This window comes from Lissotriton vulgaris, chromosome 9 (assembly GCF_964263255.1).
Source record: "Lissotriton vulgaris chromosome 9, aLisVul1.2, whole genome shotgun sequence".
NCBI lineage: Eukaryota > Metazoa > Chordata > Amphibia > Caudata > Salamandridae > Lissotriton > Lissotriton vulgaris.
The window spans coordinates 594,184,266-594,200,050 of NC_141697.1; the positions used below are offsets into that span (position 1 = coordinate 594,184,266).

The following is a 15,785-nucleotide window of genomic DNA, read 5'->3' on the forward strand; positions in this document are numbered from 1 at the left end:
TAGGCCCCCGCTCCGCCCCCTCCCCTGCCCGCCGTGTCGCATTTCTCCTCCCCCCTCCCCTTATCTGCCTTCCCTCCGTCTGTTCCCTCTCCCCGCTCCGCCCCCTCCCCTGCCCGCCGTGTCGCATTTCTCCTCCCCCTTCCCCTTCTCTCTCTTCTCTGACATGCAGTGTGCGGCCCTAACTGAAGTAGTGTAAACCCCGGCGCACAATAGCCAACACCCTCACTCACCCTCAACCCCTCACCCTCACTCACCCTCAACCCCTCACCCTCACTCACCCTCAACCCCTCACCCTCACCCTCACTCACCCTCCCTCAACCCTTCACCCTCACTCACCCACCCTCACTCACCCTCAACCCCTCACCCTCAACCACCCTCACTCACCCTCACTCACCCTCAACCCCTCCCTCACTCTCACTCTCACTCACCCTCACTCACCCTCAACCCCTCAGCCTCACCCTCACTCTCACTCACCCTCACTCACCCTCAACCCTTACTCACCCTCAACCCCTCAGCCTCACCCTCACTCACCCTCAACCCTCACTCACCCTCAACCCCTCACCCTCACTCACCCTCAACCCCTCACCCTCACTCACCCTCAACCCCTCACCCTCAACCCCTCACCCTCACTCACCCTCAACCCCTCACCCTCACTCACCCTCAACCCCTCACCCTCACTCACCCTCAACCCCTCACCCTCCCTCACCCTCACCCTCACTCACCCTCAACCCCTCACCCTCACTCACCCTCAACACCTCACCCTCACTCACCCTCAACACCTCACCCTCACTCACCCTCAACCCCTCACCCTCACTCACCCTCAACCCCTCACCCCCTCACCCTCAACCCCTCACCCTCACTCACTCACCCTCACTCACTCACCCTCACTCACTCACCCTCACTCACCCTCACCCTCACCCACCCTCACTCACCCTCACTCACCCTCAACCCCTCACCCTCACTCACCCTCAACCCCTCACTCACCCTCACCCTCACTCACCCTCACCCTCACTCAGCGCAACCACAGCATCTTCACTAAATATATTTAATAAACGTTAAGCTATTGGCAATATAAAATAAAATCCATTTTATTTACGTATTAATTATTAATTGTTTTTTAAAGCCATTGATTTTTTTTATATCAATACATATAAGTCACATATAAGTCCCGTTAATACAAAACATGTTGCTTTACAAATGCTAGAGTTGTCACATTTACAAAAATTATAACTATTGGCTTTGTAAATAAGAAAGCTATTAATTTAGCTATTTAGAAAAAACAACACATAAATAAAAAACAAAAAAATAAATAACACCTATAGCTCAAACTTTCCTACTGCGAGACCTATTGCATTTCCAATGCTTGTTTGTCCGTGGGAAGAGGGGGCTTTGGAGCGAGGAGGGATTTAAAAGTGCCTCGAAGGTACTTCTGGGCATTAGGCCCCGCCCCCTTCAAGACCTTGCCCCCTTCTCAGACTGTGAGATTGTTCTTCAAGTGGACAGGTATGCCCTAGGGGCAGATTAGTACCTGATTTTCAGCATATCCACATGGTAAGAATTTAGATCCAATTAATCTAAATGGCAATTACTCGTGTAGTAAGTGAACCTGTGATGGGCCTAATAAAACCTGTGCCCCAGCTCTATTTGTCCAGGCCGCACTCTTGGGCACCACCACCATAGCTGTTGAATATGCCAAGACGCAACACGGAAAAAAACAGACACTGCATAATAAAGTGCATGGCTTGGTTATAAGGCTTGTTATTAAAAACATTATTGTAAAACATCTGCTTCAGTAAATGTTTTTTACATTTAAGATTTTCATTAAAAGCATATACTGTAAGCATACAGTGTCCATGCTTAGGTGGCAGCATATATTTTTTCTCTCCTTTTTTTGTGATATATGCCTGCAATAAAAAAAGCATGCAAAATAACCATTGCACTAGCTTCAAAGCTCCAACCTAGTGGCTTTGCCAAAGCTTGTTTTAAACTGGTAGACAATTTTACAGGAAGGTAGTTTTGACAAGAAAAGTCCTTGAGCTAGGAGAAAATGATTTTGTCACCAAAAGAAAATCCACAAAAATGTCTCTTCATACCAAGACTTAGAACCTGAAGAAGTACTAAAAGTTTGAAAAGCTTTCATAGCAAATCATAACATATGGACAACTGCTGGGGCCAAGTGTTCTCTTGGCAACTAGCTGTAAATTAATCCAAATTGGCTGATGGAATTTGCACCTTGTGGTTGTCACCTGCCAATGAACATTTTTTTAAATTATGTGGTGACACATATTAATTCAAAGACAAACACAAACACACACTTTCCCCAATGGATTTGGAAGTGTGCGTACCCCCTGGCCTGGAATCCTATACTGGGACCCAGCAATGCATGGCTATATGACACAAGGGTGTATCTGTAAAGACTTGAAAAAGGACATTGCACTTTTATGGCTATCTCAGTTGAATAAAGAAGATCTGACGACTGACTTACGTTGTACAAAAGCCCATCACGGCCCAATTCACAAATCATTTTCAGTGAGTAGGTGTGACTTTCTCCTAACTCAATTCCTGATCGCCACGAGTAGGCACAACTACTTATGGAAAACACTTTGTGAATTGGGCCCAAAAGGTACTACTACCCCACTACCCACTAAGAACCATCTTTGTGCTCATCCATCCAGGTATCTTTACTATCCTCCAGCAAACCCCTTAACTATCTTTAACAATACCCTTACATTTCCTTCCCATTCAATGATCCCTGTACATCATTTCCTTGCACACCTTCTTCCCAACATCTTATGCTGTCAGTGTCTGTCACTCTGCAGTGCCTAATTTGAGCCAGTGTTTTCCGGTGCTCTGCACCAGCACTTAATTGTCAATACTGGCACGTATGAAAGCCTGCCACATAGTGGCACTGTCTAATTTAGAGATAAGCACAACAACAGTTGTTTATTAATTCAGCATACATTAAAAATGATGAATACATGCCTGCCACACAAGCCATTCGTTTAGCTTTAGGGGCATGGAATAGTCACACTTAAGGGTGTGATAGTAATTGTGTTGGTACTGTCATTGGCAACGCTGGCAGGGACAATGGGTGGCGCAAGCTACAGGAGCCTCCTGACGAGGAGCCGGGCACTTATGTTGTACAAACTAACTAAGGCACTGCTGCCAGGTACTGGCACCACATCCTTTTCTACCAAAGGGTTGACTCCTCTAAATCCCACCCCCGCACCTCATGCGCCCCCTTACCATCGAACGCAGTCGGTGTGACGCAGGTAGTGCCTCTGGGTCCTCGCTTGCACATGGTACAGCACAACCACGCAGGCAATAAAGTAGACAACCTCGCCCGACGCCAACACATACAGGTTGGAACGGCAGTCACGACCTCGGTAGCCATATCTGAAGACCAGCTCTTGTCAAGGAAAGGGGCCGGAAGGTCTTGGGTTTAGTTTAGTTGTGGCACTAGAGACCCCTAGACTGGAAGAAACGTGAGAGGAAGACAATAGAAGAATAAACAGTAGACAGGTTGGTCATGCGGCAGGAGTATTATTTCTCACAGGTGGTGGCAAACATTTTACTTCTGCAGTCTACTTTATTTTTATTTTAAATCCAGATTCTGCTTGACTGTAGCTCGGTTATGCTCTCAAGAGAGCTGGGAAGAAGGCTTCCAGCAAAAAACAGCCTTCCTGACGTCACAATATATATATATATATATATATATATATATATATATATATATATTTTTTTTTTAAACAAATGTAGATGTTGGTATCTCCCACGGAATGAAAACGAGCAGGAAATAAACCGATCAAAACTTGGCAAAATTCACCGCCCCTGCCAGGCCTGGCCAGCGAACAGCTGATGCCTAACAAGATAAACTGGTTTGTTCCCTGTCTGATGTTTCTCTCGAACCTGCAAATAATTCTTATTGTGAAGCTTGACAAGTTGGTGCCTAACAGGACAAACTGGTTTCTACCCTGTCTGATGCTTCTCACGAACTTGTAAATTCTTCTTCTTGTGCAAAAAATGTGTGTGAAGGTTGTCTAGAAAACTCTACATTTGAGAGCCAATAGGTAGCCCAGAAGATTGATGCAGATTAGACCGCAGGTCACCTACAAAGGAAACCAGGCCCACACATCAACTACAGTTTTATTTGTGAGGCTATGAATGTCAATTAGGGGAAGCAGCTGCTACCCTGACTTGCCCTTGTGTCAGGGTCACTTGATTTATGTGGCAAAGTTGACTCTATAATGCAAGAATTAAAGCCACATTGTGCTGAATAATGTTGCAAATTTTGCAATAATATTTATTTCATTAGTTTCTCATTTTTACACGTTAACACAATCTTAACAAACATTTCAGCTCTTTAGTACCAGTTTAACAGTAAAATACAGCAGTAGGTAAGTTAAAGGTGAACAGTCAACTTTGGTGAAGGGCCTTCCACTGCGGAGAAACACGCATCGCTGCAGTTTCAGTAACTTTTATTCTGTGAGTTTAAAACATTTTTTGGGGGTTAAAATCTGCAAATTATGCAGCAGATGATGGATGGCAAATTCGTAAAATCTATAACTATGCGGAAAGCATAATTCCAGTGGCCCTGACTTGGGTATCCTTTACACTGCCATTTCTACCCCTCAGCTCATGGGCATTAAAGCAGTGTTAGCAACAGAAAGTAAGCAAAGTTAAAGATTTTTTTTAGCTTTCTGTAGTTTTACACTCCTTATTGTTTCCCTGAATATCAGATATGACACAGTTGAGTTCCAAGGACACAAGATGTTACTTTAGCTATCCCTGGATTTTTCCTTGAGTCAACGCATCTGGTCCTACTTGACAGTTGCACCAAATTAAGCTGCACCACTATTCATTGACTGAGATATCGATGGTAAGTAAACGCCTGAATGACCATGTCCCTTCTGCTTACATTTCCTAACCAACCCTCAATGCTTTTCACACAGGCACAGTGACAAAAACAAGGTAAGACCACATCTCGGGTCCTCATGCACAGCACCTAGGTTACCCATACAGAAGCATACACTATTCAATCCATAGTGCAACCACGGAGTAGCGTGCTGCCCGTCGGTAAAGGACTTCAGAGCCTTGTTAAGGACAGGAAGCGCAATATAAATGCAACTGCTATACTTGCTAAGTGTAGTTTTGAGTTTGTCTACAAGTGACTACCAAGCAGAACTGAAAGTAAAAGTTCAATTTGGAAATCACTGCAGGCAAATGAAACGGCCCACATATTTTATGTACAGGTAGCTGATAACTAACTGAAGGGGTTGCGGGGGGGGCGGGGGGGGGGGGGGGGGGGTAGTTCCTCAAAAACACTTCCCTTTTTCCGTTTCTGGAAAGCCCACATGTTAGGCAGTCACCACTGGGGAAGGGAAGAAAGGGCTGAGAGAGTTAAACTGTGGATGAGATTAACCTGACGCAGTGCTTAATTTGAGCCGGTGGTTTCCGGTGCTTGGCACCAGCACTTGAATATCAACACAGCCGCTTGTGACAGTCTGCCACAAGGTGGCGCTCACTGTCTGTCTAATTTAGAGATGACCACAACAATAGTTAATTATTAATTCAATATACTTTAACAATGGCTATAACTGCTGCCAAAACCATTCTTATAGCTTTGGGGGGCTGAAATAATCCGAATTGTCACACTTGTGGGTGTACAATGGTTCGTAGTTGTGTTGTTATTATAATTGGCAAAACACACAAGATGATGGACGGAATGTTGCACAATGGCAAAACATTCACCCCCAGTTCAGACATGGCCATATGCAAATCAGTCTTGACCCTGTGCCTCATGGGAACAGTCCAGCCCGAATCAGGGTCAAGACTGATTTGCATATGGCCATGTCTGAACTGGGGTGGCTTGGTGAGCAAAATAACGATGGATTAAACCTAGATCTGTGATTGGGGGTGAATGTTTTGCCATTGTGCAACATTCCGTCCATCATCTTGTGTATTTTGCTGTTCACCCTATGTGGGAAGAGTATGCCCAGACGTGGGTCCAGTGCTCACTACGCCACTGGAGTCAAGCTATCCTGGCTGAAGACGGCTGATAGCCAGAAACCGATCCTAGGATGCTTGATTCCAGTCCAGGGAAGACATGGCTTGGCAGTTCGGGCTGGACTGTTCCCATGAGGCACAGGGTCAAGACTGATTTGCATATGGCCATGTCTGAACTGGGGTGGCTTGGTGAGCAAAATAACAGTGGATTAAACCCAGATCTGTGATTGGGGGTGAATGTTTTGCCATTGTGCAACATTCCGTCCATCATCTTGTGTATTTTGCTGTTCACCCTATGTGGGAAGAGTATGCCCAGACGTGGGTCCAGTGCTCACTACGCCACTGGAGTCAAGCTATCCTGGCTGAAGACGGCTGATAGCCAGAAACCGATCCTAGGATGCTTGATTCCAGTCCTGGGAAGACATGGCTTGGCAGTTCGGGCTGGACTGTTCCCATGAGGCACAGGGTCAAGACTGATTTGCATATGGCCATGTCTGAACTGGGGTGGCTTGGTGAGCAAAATAACGATGGATTAAACCCAGATCTGTGATTGGGGGTGAATGTTTTGCCATTGTGCAACAATCCGTCCATCATCTTGTGTATTTTGCTGTTCACCCTATGTGGGAAGGGTATTCCCAGACGTGAGTCCAGTGCTCACTACGCCACTGGAGTCAAGCTGTCCTGGCTGAAGACGGCTGATAGCCAGAAACCGGTCCTAGGATGCTTGATTCTGGTCCAGGGAAGACATGGCTTGGCAGTTCGGGCTGGACTGTTCCCATGAGGCACAGGATCAAGACTGATTTTCATATGGCCATGTTTGAACTGGGGTGGCTTGGTGAGCAAATAATGATTGATTAAACTCAGATCTGTGATTGGGGGTGAATGTATTTCACAGCCGGGTTGGAGAAACAGCATAGACTCCTTATGCCTGAGCAAGTGTTATTCCAGCCCACTCAAGTAAATCCCCATGCTGCTCTCATGCTTAAGAGCAGTGCGAGGATTGGAGGCGGAGTTCGTGATGCTGTCCCAGAGACTGCTGGAACAGGGGAGCGCAAGGTGGCCGGTGGCACCAGGTAAGTCTATTATTTTAAAATATATATATCCCCCTCTACTGTGCACGCACCCCCACGTGCTCCCCCCCGGCGTGATCCACCCGCCTCACTACTTCTTATCTGTGTCAGCCGCCACTGCTTATTCTGTCTTACTTCTTAGGTCTTAACTGTGTCATGGTAGGAAGAGGAGTGGAGATACATTAACAGACTGAACGATTAAATACATGAATTAGCTGATTTGTAGAATGCACTACTTCTGGGAGTGTCCCAGCACTAAAGAATAACAGTACTGAAATAACAACATTCAGAACGAAGCGAATAGCCAAGCTTTAAGATTCTTTCTGAAAAGCAGGTCAGAGCTCAAAGTACAGAGCTCAACAGAGAGCTGGTCCCATGCTTGTGTGGCCAGATAGGAAAAGGAGTGGCTGGCCTTCCTTGCTGACCAAGATTGTTGTGATTTATCCTGCTGCTCTACAGAATCCTCTTAGGGAGCCCGCTGGGCAGCCCTTAAATGTGCTGGTCTATCAATATCTCAGCATCTGAGTCAACCAGGCAGCCCTTACACGTCTCATCAACCGTGAACACACTGCACTTGTATCTGTGCAGTCGATCAGGCACTGTAAGGATACTTAATGGTGTAGGATTTCTTCGACATTAGTCTGAAGGCTGAACAGCATTAGCTCATCCCAGCCAGGGCAAACCAACCTGCCCTGCTCTTCAGAGGAGAGAACAAGGGACGGATTGTGTGCCTTCAGCAGCTGGGCCGGGGTCTTACTCTACAAAAGCAGTCTTGCTGTGAGACAGACAGACTGCCCTGTGGTGCCACAGTCAAAGAAGAATCGCTGGTGTTTGGACACATAGCATTGCTACTCCTAGTCCTTTGTGGATGGGAGGACACAGGTAAGTTTACATTAACTGCTGGCATCTTGTAAGCAATTCTTAATTTGAGCCGGTGGTTTCCAGTGCTTGGCACCAGCACTTAATTGCCAGCACTAGTTCTAGTGAAAGTCCACCACATGGTGGCTCTGTACGAGATGTGCACAACAACCATGTTTATTAAGTCAAATGGCACTGAAAATTAATAATACCAGCCTCTCACACCATTATTATGGCTTTGTGTTTCCTCAAACAGTCTGAATTGTCACACTTGTAGGAGTGCGATTGGTAGGTGTGATGTTTGTACGGTCACTGGCAGCGCTGGCAGGGGCAATGCATGCTGCAGGCTGCAGTGGCCTTCCGAGAAGGGCCCTCGCACTTAATTTTGTTACAAATTAATTACTGCTTGTAAAGACTCTGGCCTCACCCGACCCACACCTGACTCTTTGAGGCAATAAACAGGGGGAGACATCTGAGGTAAACCTCATGGGACACACTGCCCAACCTATCTATTTATTTATTTATTTATTAAAGGTTGCAAGCTTGTTGGCAGCCGAGTCTTCCACGGAGCCCCAGTGGAGATTTAAATCACCAAGGAAGATCTGTTTGTCGCTTTGTGAATTTTGGTTACTAATGTGGTGGATGAGTTCCTCCATGATGGAAGAGCAATTACAGGGAGGGTGGTAGATGGCATGGAACCTGACGGGTGAGTCATGATGAACTTGGAGTTCTAGGGAAAAACATTCAAAAGTGCGAAAGAGGATGGTGGGAAAGGCTTTGATTTGAAGGGAGTTTCTGAAGATAATCGCAACACCTCCCCCTATCTTGTCTGTTCTGTCTTTTCTGAGGATAGAATAGTCAGTAGGTATCAAAAGATCAAATAAAGTGTGAGAGGAGTCATTAAACTAGGTCTCAGTGAGAAAGAGCATGTCGAGATTGTGGTGGGTGATAGTGTCAGATATTTTCAGTTTGTGTTTGGTTGCAGATCTGCAGTTATGGAGCATACAATGAAGCTCTGACGCAATTGTTTTGGTGATGTGAGTGTCTTGACTGATAAGGGGGATATGGATTAGATTCTTGAATGAGGTTGCCCCTTGAGGGGGAGGCTGGTACGTTCTGACGGAAGAGATGGTCTGAATGGTAAATTGAGTAGAATTGTTAGGAGAGGCGAGTGGAGGGTAATTGACATTGATGGTCTTGTAGGTAGCCAGTAAGTTGGTGATGTCTGTGGAGGACAGACTGCGGTTGGCTTTATTGGGGCGCGGGAGCAAGGAACTCCTTGGGAGGTTATTCGGGGAGGGGGATATCTTAGCACTTAAGAGTGAAATGGACGCTTCAAGCTGGGAAATGGAAGAGATGAGAGAATCAAGTTTAGTTTCCAGAGAGAGGTGAGCTGAGCACGGAGTGAAGGGTGGCTCAATGGTTAAGGGAGGGAGTGGCCTAGGCAAAGGAGGCTTGGGGGATGTGGGGGACCGGGGGGAGTGTTGGGGTGCGAGGGTCGAAGGTGGGGGAGGATATGAAGTAGGCGAAGGAGGACAGTGGGCTGTGGCGGACTGGGGAGAGAGATGTGATGCAAGGGTCTGAGGGGGGAAAGATGATGATAGAAAAGAGTGGATGGAGTTACAGTGATAGAGGAAACGAAAGAAACAAAGAAGGACAGAAAGAGAACAATTGTCAGAATCTTGAGAAAGAACTAATACTGGCAAAGCCAAAAGGTCTCGTTTAGGAGGCAATTTTTAAAGATTTTCTTTTTTAAATAAATAAACTGTGTTACAACATGGCACTGATGCCTACTAGTGTGTAGAACGTTGAGTTTGTTGACTTCAGTTGAGCCCCTTAGGGCTCGAGAGGGTGTTGTGGACACTCAGAATGTAAATGACCTATTCCTGGAGTATTCGAGGAGAGTGTCAAAAATAGAGCAAGGGGCGTATTTACTACACTAACTTCAGTACAGAAATATTTTGGGGAAAGTTAACATTTTTCCAAGTGTATTAAAACAGGGTTAAACAGATATAGTTTTGCATTCATCGAAAGTAATTCCCTGCCCTGATGGCACTTGCCAAGGCACAAAGTAGGATTGCCACATGTGTGCGCTTAGATTGAGATACACTGGTGGCACTTTTGGGTAAATAATGATCAATTGTATTTGCTGTTCAAAGATGATCGACTGCCATTTTAAAAATGCTACATAGAAAAAGAAAAGCACGTGCAATGCTGCGAGAAGAAGAGAGCGACCCGGTAGCAGTGGGCTGCTGCCAGGGCCTCTCTGAAATAATTAAAAACATTCAGATAAAGTGACAGGAAGAGGTGGGGCAGGTAGCAACGATGAAAGGGGAGTAGAACAGCCTCAAAGCAGTGTGAAGCTGCTGGATCACACAAACTATTAAAGAAAAAGAAAGCAATGAAGCACAGAGGGATGAGGGCGCAACAAATGAGTGGCAGGGGTCAGTGGCGCGAAGTTTGCCGGGATATCTGAGGTAGAGAGAGAAAGAGAGAACATGAGAGAGTGTAAGAGAGTGAGAGAGAGAGAAGCCATGCGCTCATGTGAAGTCCTAAACCCAAATCCCAGTGCCTTGAGACCCTCGGTGGTGAGTAGCTGCACTTTACCAACCCCTGATTGATTGATTGAAATGAGAGCAGTGGATGACTTGGGCACGGGGGGGGGGGGTGTTGCTGAAACAGGGATGTCAGAGAGGGAGGGAGGGAGAGAGATAGGCACAATGCCCGTGTATGGACCGCAAAAAAGAAAACATGGAAAAATTGTTCTGTAATGTCAGCTGTGGAAGGCTACAAATCATCAAGTCAAAGTATGGTAAAGAGGAAATGCTCCAGTGGCAGAACAAACACAAGAATAGGGAGGTAAGGCAAGGAATATTGGGCATCTTACTGAGACAATAAAGCTATCCAATCTTGTGCGATATAAAGAATGTTTTAGGAATAAAAGTGGAGGGCAAAAAGAAGGTGAAACAGAGGAAGGCGAGAGAGAGATATATAAGTAGAGGGGGCAGAGAGAGGGAGAGAATATGAAAGTCAAGAGTGAGAAAAATCTTTGAAAGAAAGCTGCGGAGTGAAGGAGACAGAGAAAAAGCTCTGAAGAGAGGGAAGGAAGCAGTGCTTAATTTGAGTCTGTGGTTTCCGGTACTAGGCACCAGCTCTTAATTGTCAACACCGGCACTTATGACAGTCTGCCACATGGTGGCGCTGTCTAATTAATTTCGATATGAGTGCAACAACTGTTTTTTATTGATTCAATATACATTAAAAAAAGACTAATATCTGCAACCCAAGCCATTCCTTTAGACATGAAATATTCTGAGTGTGATTGTTTGTAGTTGTGTTTGTACTGCTGTTGGCAGCGCTGGCAGGGGCAATGGGTGATGCAAGATACAGTGGCCTTCTAACAAGTGCCTGGCACTTATTATATTTTTTTCTTTACAACTCAATCTCTGGAAGGAAGGATACACCCAGTCGAGCTGCAGCCTCTCAGCCGGAAGTTCCATCTTTAAGTCATCATAGTTCTGGATGTTAGATGGAATGTACATGGTGATGGGACGGCCGCGCAGAAACATCTTGATAGACATCCCCTCTGTGGGAGGAAAAGATTAAAAAATAAGGGATGGTCTCTGAACTGAGGCTAAAATGATGCCCAGGCACACATCCCTTCCTTCTAAATGCCACGTGAGCTGCACAGCGACCTGCTGACATGCCTAACTGGGATGCTGAGAGAAAAGCATTCAGTATGTACAGGAAGGGCTACTGATGTTTGATTCTTAGCAATCCCAAAAGCATGTACGAGACTTGCCAGTAATGGCTATCTTATAGGTGCTTAGCGTACTATTAAAGTAAATGCCATTTTGAAAGGCCTCCAGGAATAAAGACTGGGATGAAAGCAAACTTTCCAAAATAGAGGTCAGGATAAACACAAAACCCAATGCCAGATTGTGATTGCCTCCGTCATCAGTGCTGCCATTTTGTAACAGACTACGTTTTGGAGTCAGGCCCTTCTCCAGTGGTGTAACATAGGCACTCACAGCCCCCGTTGTGCGGTTGGTGTCCGAGCTGCAGAGGGCCCACCCCCTCAGCACAGTACTCCAGCCTGAGAGCTCCTGACTGAGTCCAGCGGGGGCCCCTCTATGCAGTTTGCAGGGGGGGGGCTCACATTTTGATACGCTAGTGCCCTTCACAGTCTCACTCCAGCCTTGCCCTTGGCAAAGGATGAACATGTGTTCTTCCCTAGTTGCTGTGGAAATGCAACTCCCAACAAATATCTCACCGCTTACAATATAAACAAACCTAGATTGTAGTTTCCACGCCTGGATCCAGAAGAACCTAAAATAAATGGACAGAAATAGGTCAATGGGTCATCTGAAGGTGGAAAGAGAAACAAGGACAGCATCATACTCCTCTTAATGCAAAAATACCTGGGTGCCTGAGTTAGTTATCCAAGTGTTAGAGGCCTCATACAAAAGGATAAGGTCTGCAGGAAGCTAATTGTACAAGATGTTGTAAACCATCACCTAGGCATGCAACCTGTGCCAGGATACCCCTCCATAGTGTGATTGTGCAACTAGTCCTCAACCCAGGCAAATGGCACAAGGAGGTCCCACAAACAGGGTGCCCCTACAAGAAGATCCTAAAGAAGACAATAGAAGAGAATCCTACAGTTGAGATGTGATGATAAAGATGCATTCTTAGGAGCTCACAAGCTCTAGAAGTCAGGTGAAATAAAGCATTCCTTCTCAGGAATCCTACAAGAGAAGTCTGTGGCCTCTCATATTTCTCTCCTCCAAGGCAGAGGGCCATCTTACTCAGTCGTTAGTCCACCACCCTCTTCAACCCAGTCAGAAAGACCCTTACTCTGATGTAATCCAGGCATTTAATGGGAAAAGGTCTTACCTGCACTCATGGCAACCAGGTCTTTCGCTCGACTGCAAAGCAAAAACAAAGAAAGTGAGAAGATGCTGTAGACCAATAACTCAAAAGCCACCAGTGTCGCATAGCGCTTAATTTTAAGCTTTGAAGGTTTCAATGCCAGAGGTCTCAACTGCTGAGTACCAGGTGGACTAAACCTGAGACCGCAATCTCTGTTGAGACACACAGGAGCTGCACCTTGTACCTCAGCACCTGCAGAGAGCCTCGGGGGTCTTCCCAGTACCTCAACATCTCCAAAGATTTCCAAAGGTCACAATACCTACCGAGAGCCACTGGGACACATCTCCTACCTCATCACCTGGTGAAAGTAAAAAGGTCCCCAATCTAGTATACCCACGCCTCTTGAGAAAGAGTGTAAGCCTAAACAGGACCGTAACACCTGGTGACAGCCACAACGGGATCAACCTTCCTTAACACCTGCTGAGTGACACAAAGGCTCCACAAGCAAAGAGAGTCATTCTATTCAGGTCTCTACTATGAATGAGCTCAGAGTCCAGACTGACTCGATTGGGGATGATGCATTTATTCCTTCAGGCCCCCTCTGCTGCATATAAGACTGTTCATCATACCCACACTACTGACCAGACTCCAAAATGATGTGGGTAGTCCAGGCAACTGTGGTCATCCTGAATAACGGTACCCTGTAGGACAATGGCATCTTGTACACCCATGTACATGATGCACCAGTGGACATCATCATTCACCCAGTGCTTTCCTGATGCATGGGCACGCTGGGCAGTTGCCCGGGTGCCCCATGAGCATACGGACCCCATGCAGAACACAATTTAACACTAATTTTCCATTAAACATCTTTATTCCCGTGAGTGGTTGTGTAGACAGGGCCCAGTGCACTGCTTCGACAGGGGGCCTATAATGCTGTTCAGACGGCCCTGCATTCAATAATGTTTGTTTTGTGAAAATGCACACACAGCACACAAGATGCACCACCAACACATGTTAAGCACACAGGGCTAGGCAAGGAACCCAGTTATTTGAGACTGGGCAAACCTTTACAGGGTCGAGCCCATGTCAGTCTCCTACATGGGTTTTGATGAACTGCCTGTATGTGTGGATTAGAATCACACCTCTTTCCGTGACATATACCTTCTACCTTGGTTTAAGTGGGCAGTGATCACCATCACTTAAAAATGGGTAGACCATGGGTGGACCATGTGAGAAGTTGGCCTGGTATATGATGTCCACTATTCTAGTGGGCACCTTGCACCAGTCCAAACGACCCTTATTGATGGTAGGTTGTAAAGTCAACCTTATAGAAAGCTATCCTAGTGGTAGCTGTGGAGAGCAGCCTTCAGGCTAAGACTTAGAGGTGAGTTAAGCAAGTTGTTTAACCAATTATATTCTCTTGAATGATCAAATGAAAGCACACCACACAAGGTATATATCAAATATATATGTATTTAATCTAAACACAACCCCTCTGGTCCTTTATGAGGTCAGAGGTAAAAGTACAATACATGGAGCTTAATTAGCATACGATAAGTTGCACAGTATACGTTTTGCCCAAGGGGCCTCACAAACCATATACTAAAATAGTGGAATAAGAACCACGTGAGAGTCAGACAGCAGGCCTAGGGCCTGTAGAACCGCTGGGGCTACCTGGAACCACCAAAGGTTAGGAAGCAGGAGGCCCACGGGGGACGCGTGCAGTGTCTAAACAGAGCCGCGGATCACTATTGACTATTTATGGAGAACGAACAAGTTACAATTTTAAAGATTAAGGGCACCTAGAGGTGAACTACGATGGAACCCTTTTAGACTTAGACACTTCGAGAGTCAATCTACCAACGGGAGCACTGGAGTACTCGAGTTACCTCACCCACGCAAGCCGGGTACATAGGTGTCTTTTGGTGTCGGGTTTCGTCGTCGATACCAATGGAGAGCTGCGAAGAAATGTTACAGGCGACCAGAGGAAAAGTGTCCGGGTGGATCCAAGGGTGGATCAGAGATGTGAAGAACCTGAAAGCAGAGGGGACATAGTCTGGGTTACTAGCCAGTGACCAGGATGGCGAGGAGAAGATGCCAGCCGATGTTGGGTGATTTCAGTTGAAAGAGGTGAAGCTTGACTCTTCAACCACGAGGACCAGGAGGCATCGACGACGATCAGGAGCTGGATTCGAGCTGTCCCACGAAAGATGTCAAGTGCTGCAGGGTCAGAATCCAGATTGGATCCAACAAGCCTTGGCAACGGCAACCCACGCAAGATGTCGAGATTGGCTTTGGTTCAGACCAGCAAGGTCTGAGGGACTCCTCCTTTGGAGAGGAGTGAGAGCACGTCTGGAGCAACCAGGAAAGCTCAAGAAATCAAAGATGGCCCTTCGTGGGGGCTCGCTAGCCAACGTACTAGGAACCGTGAAGGGGCCTAGAGCGAAAATGCACAAAGTGGGCCCACGGGACACTTGTGGAGTGTAGGCCTCTGAGCTTCGGTGCAAAAGGTGCTCGGGCAGGGGCTTCAAATACCCCAATGCCCAACTTTGGGAATCTTCGGGAAGTAGGTGCAGTTGCAAAAATGCAGGATGTCCAGGAGTTCCGGTCCCACGTCTCTCGTGTTCGCTACAGGTCTCAGCTTTGCTGGGAGTGCAGGTCAGCATCAGAGATGTCTGGAAGTCTGTGTCCTGTGTCACAGATTCTTCCGGATCCGGCGGGAGCCTTGAAAATGCAGACCGGCAAAGATGCTGTTGGTGCCTGTTTGAACAGGATGGTCACTCCTTGACCACAAGGGAGATTTCTTCCATCTTCCAGTCAATATGGAATGTCAAAGGTCCAAGATATATGTTGCAGAGTTTCATCCAGGGTAATCTAAAGTCCTCAGGACTGGGCTCCTATTCTTATAGGAAATTTAGGGGTTAGATTAACTCTAGGGTCCCACCTATGGGAGGACCTGGGAAGGGGTGTTTACAC

At 46.5% G+C, this 15,785-nt stretch overlaps 1 protein-coding gene across 1 annotated transcript in view; it reads right to left on the minus strand.

Moving 5' to 3' along the window:
* EML3 (EMAP like 3) overlaps window positions 1-15,785 on the minus strand; it is a 398,769-nt gene that overhangs the window by 167,697 nt on the left and 215,287 nt on the right. Inside the window, exons 6-9 of the mRNA XM_086938192.1 lie at window positions 12,831-12,862; window positions 12,228-12,263; window positions 11,397-11,520; window positions 3,247-3,396 (exon numbers count right to left, since the gene is read on the minus strand). Coding sequence (XP_086794318.1) covers window positions 3,247-3,396; window positions 11,397-11,520; window positions 12,228-12,263; window positions 12,831-12,862 — 342 coding nt within the window. The remainder of the gene's footprint in view (window positions 1-3,246; window positions 3,397-11,396; window positions 11,521-12,227; window positions 12,264-12,830; window positions 12,863-15,785) is intronic.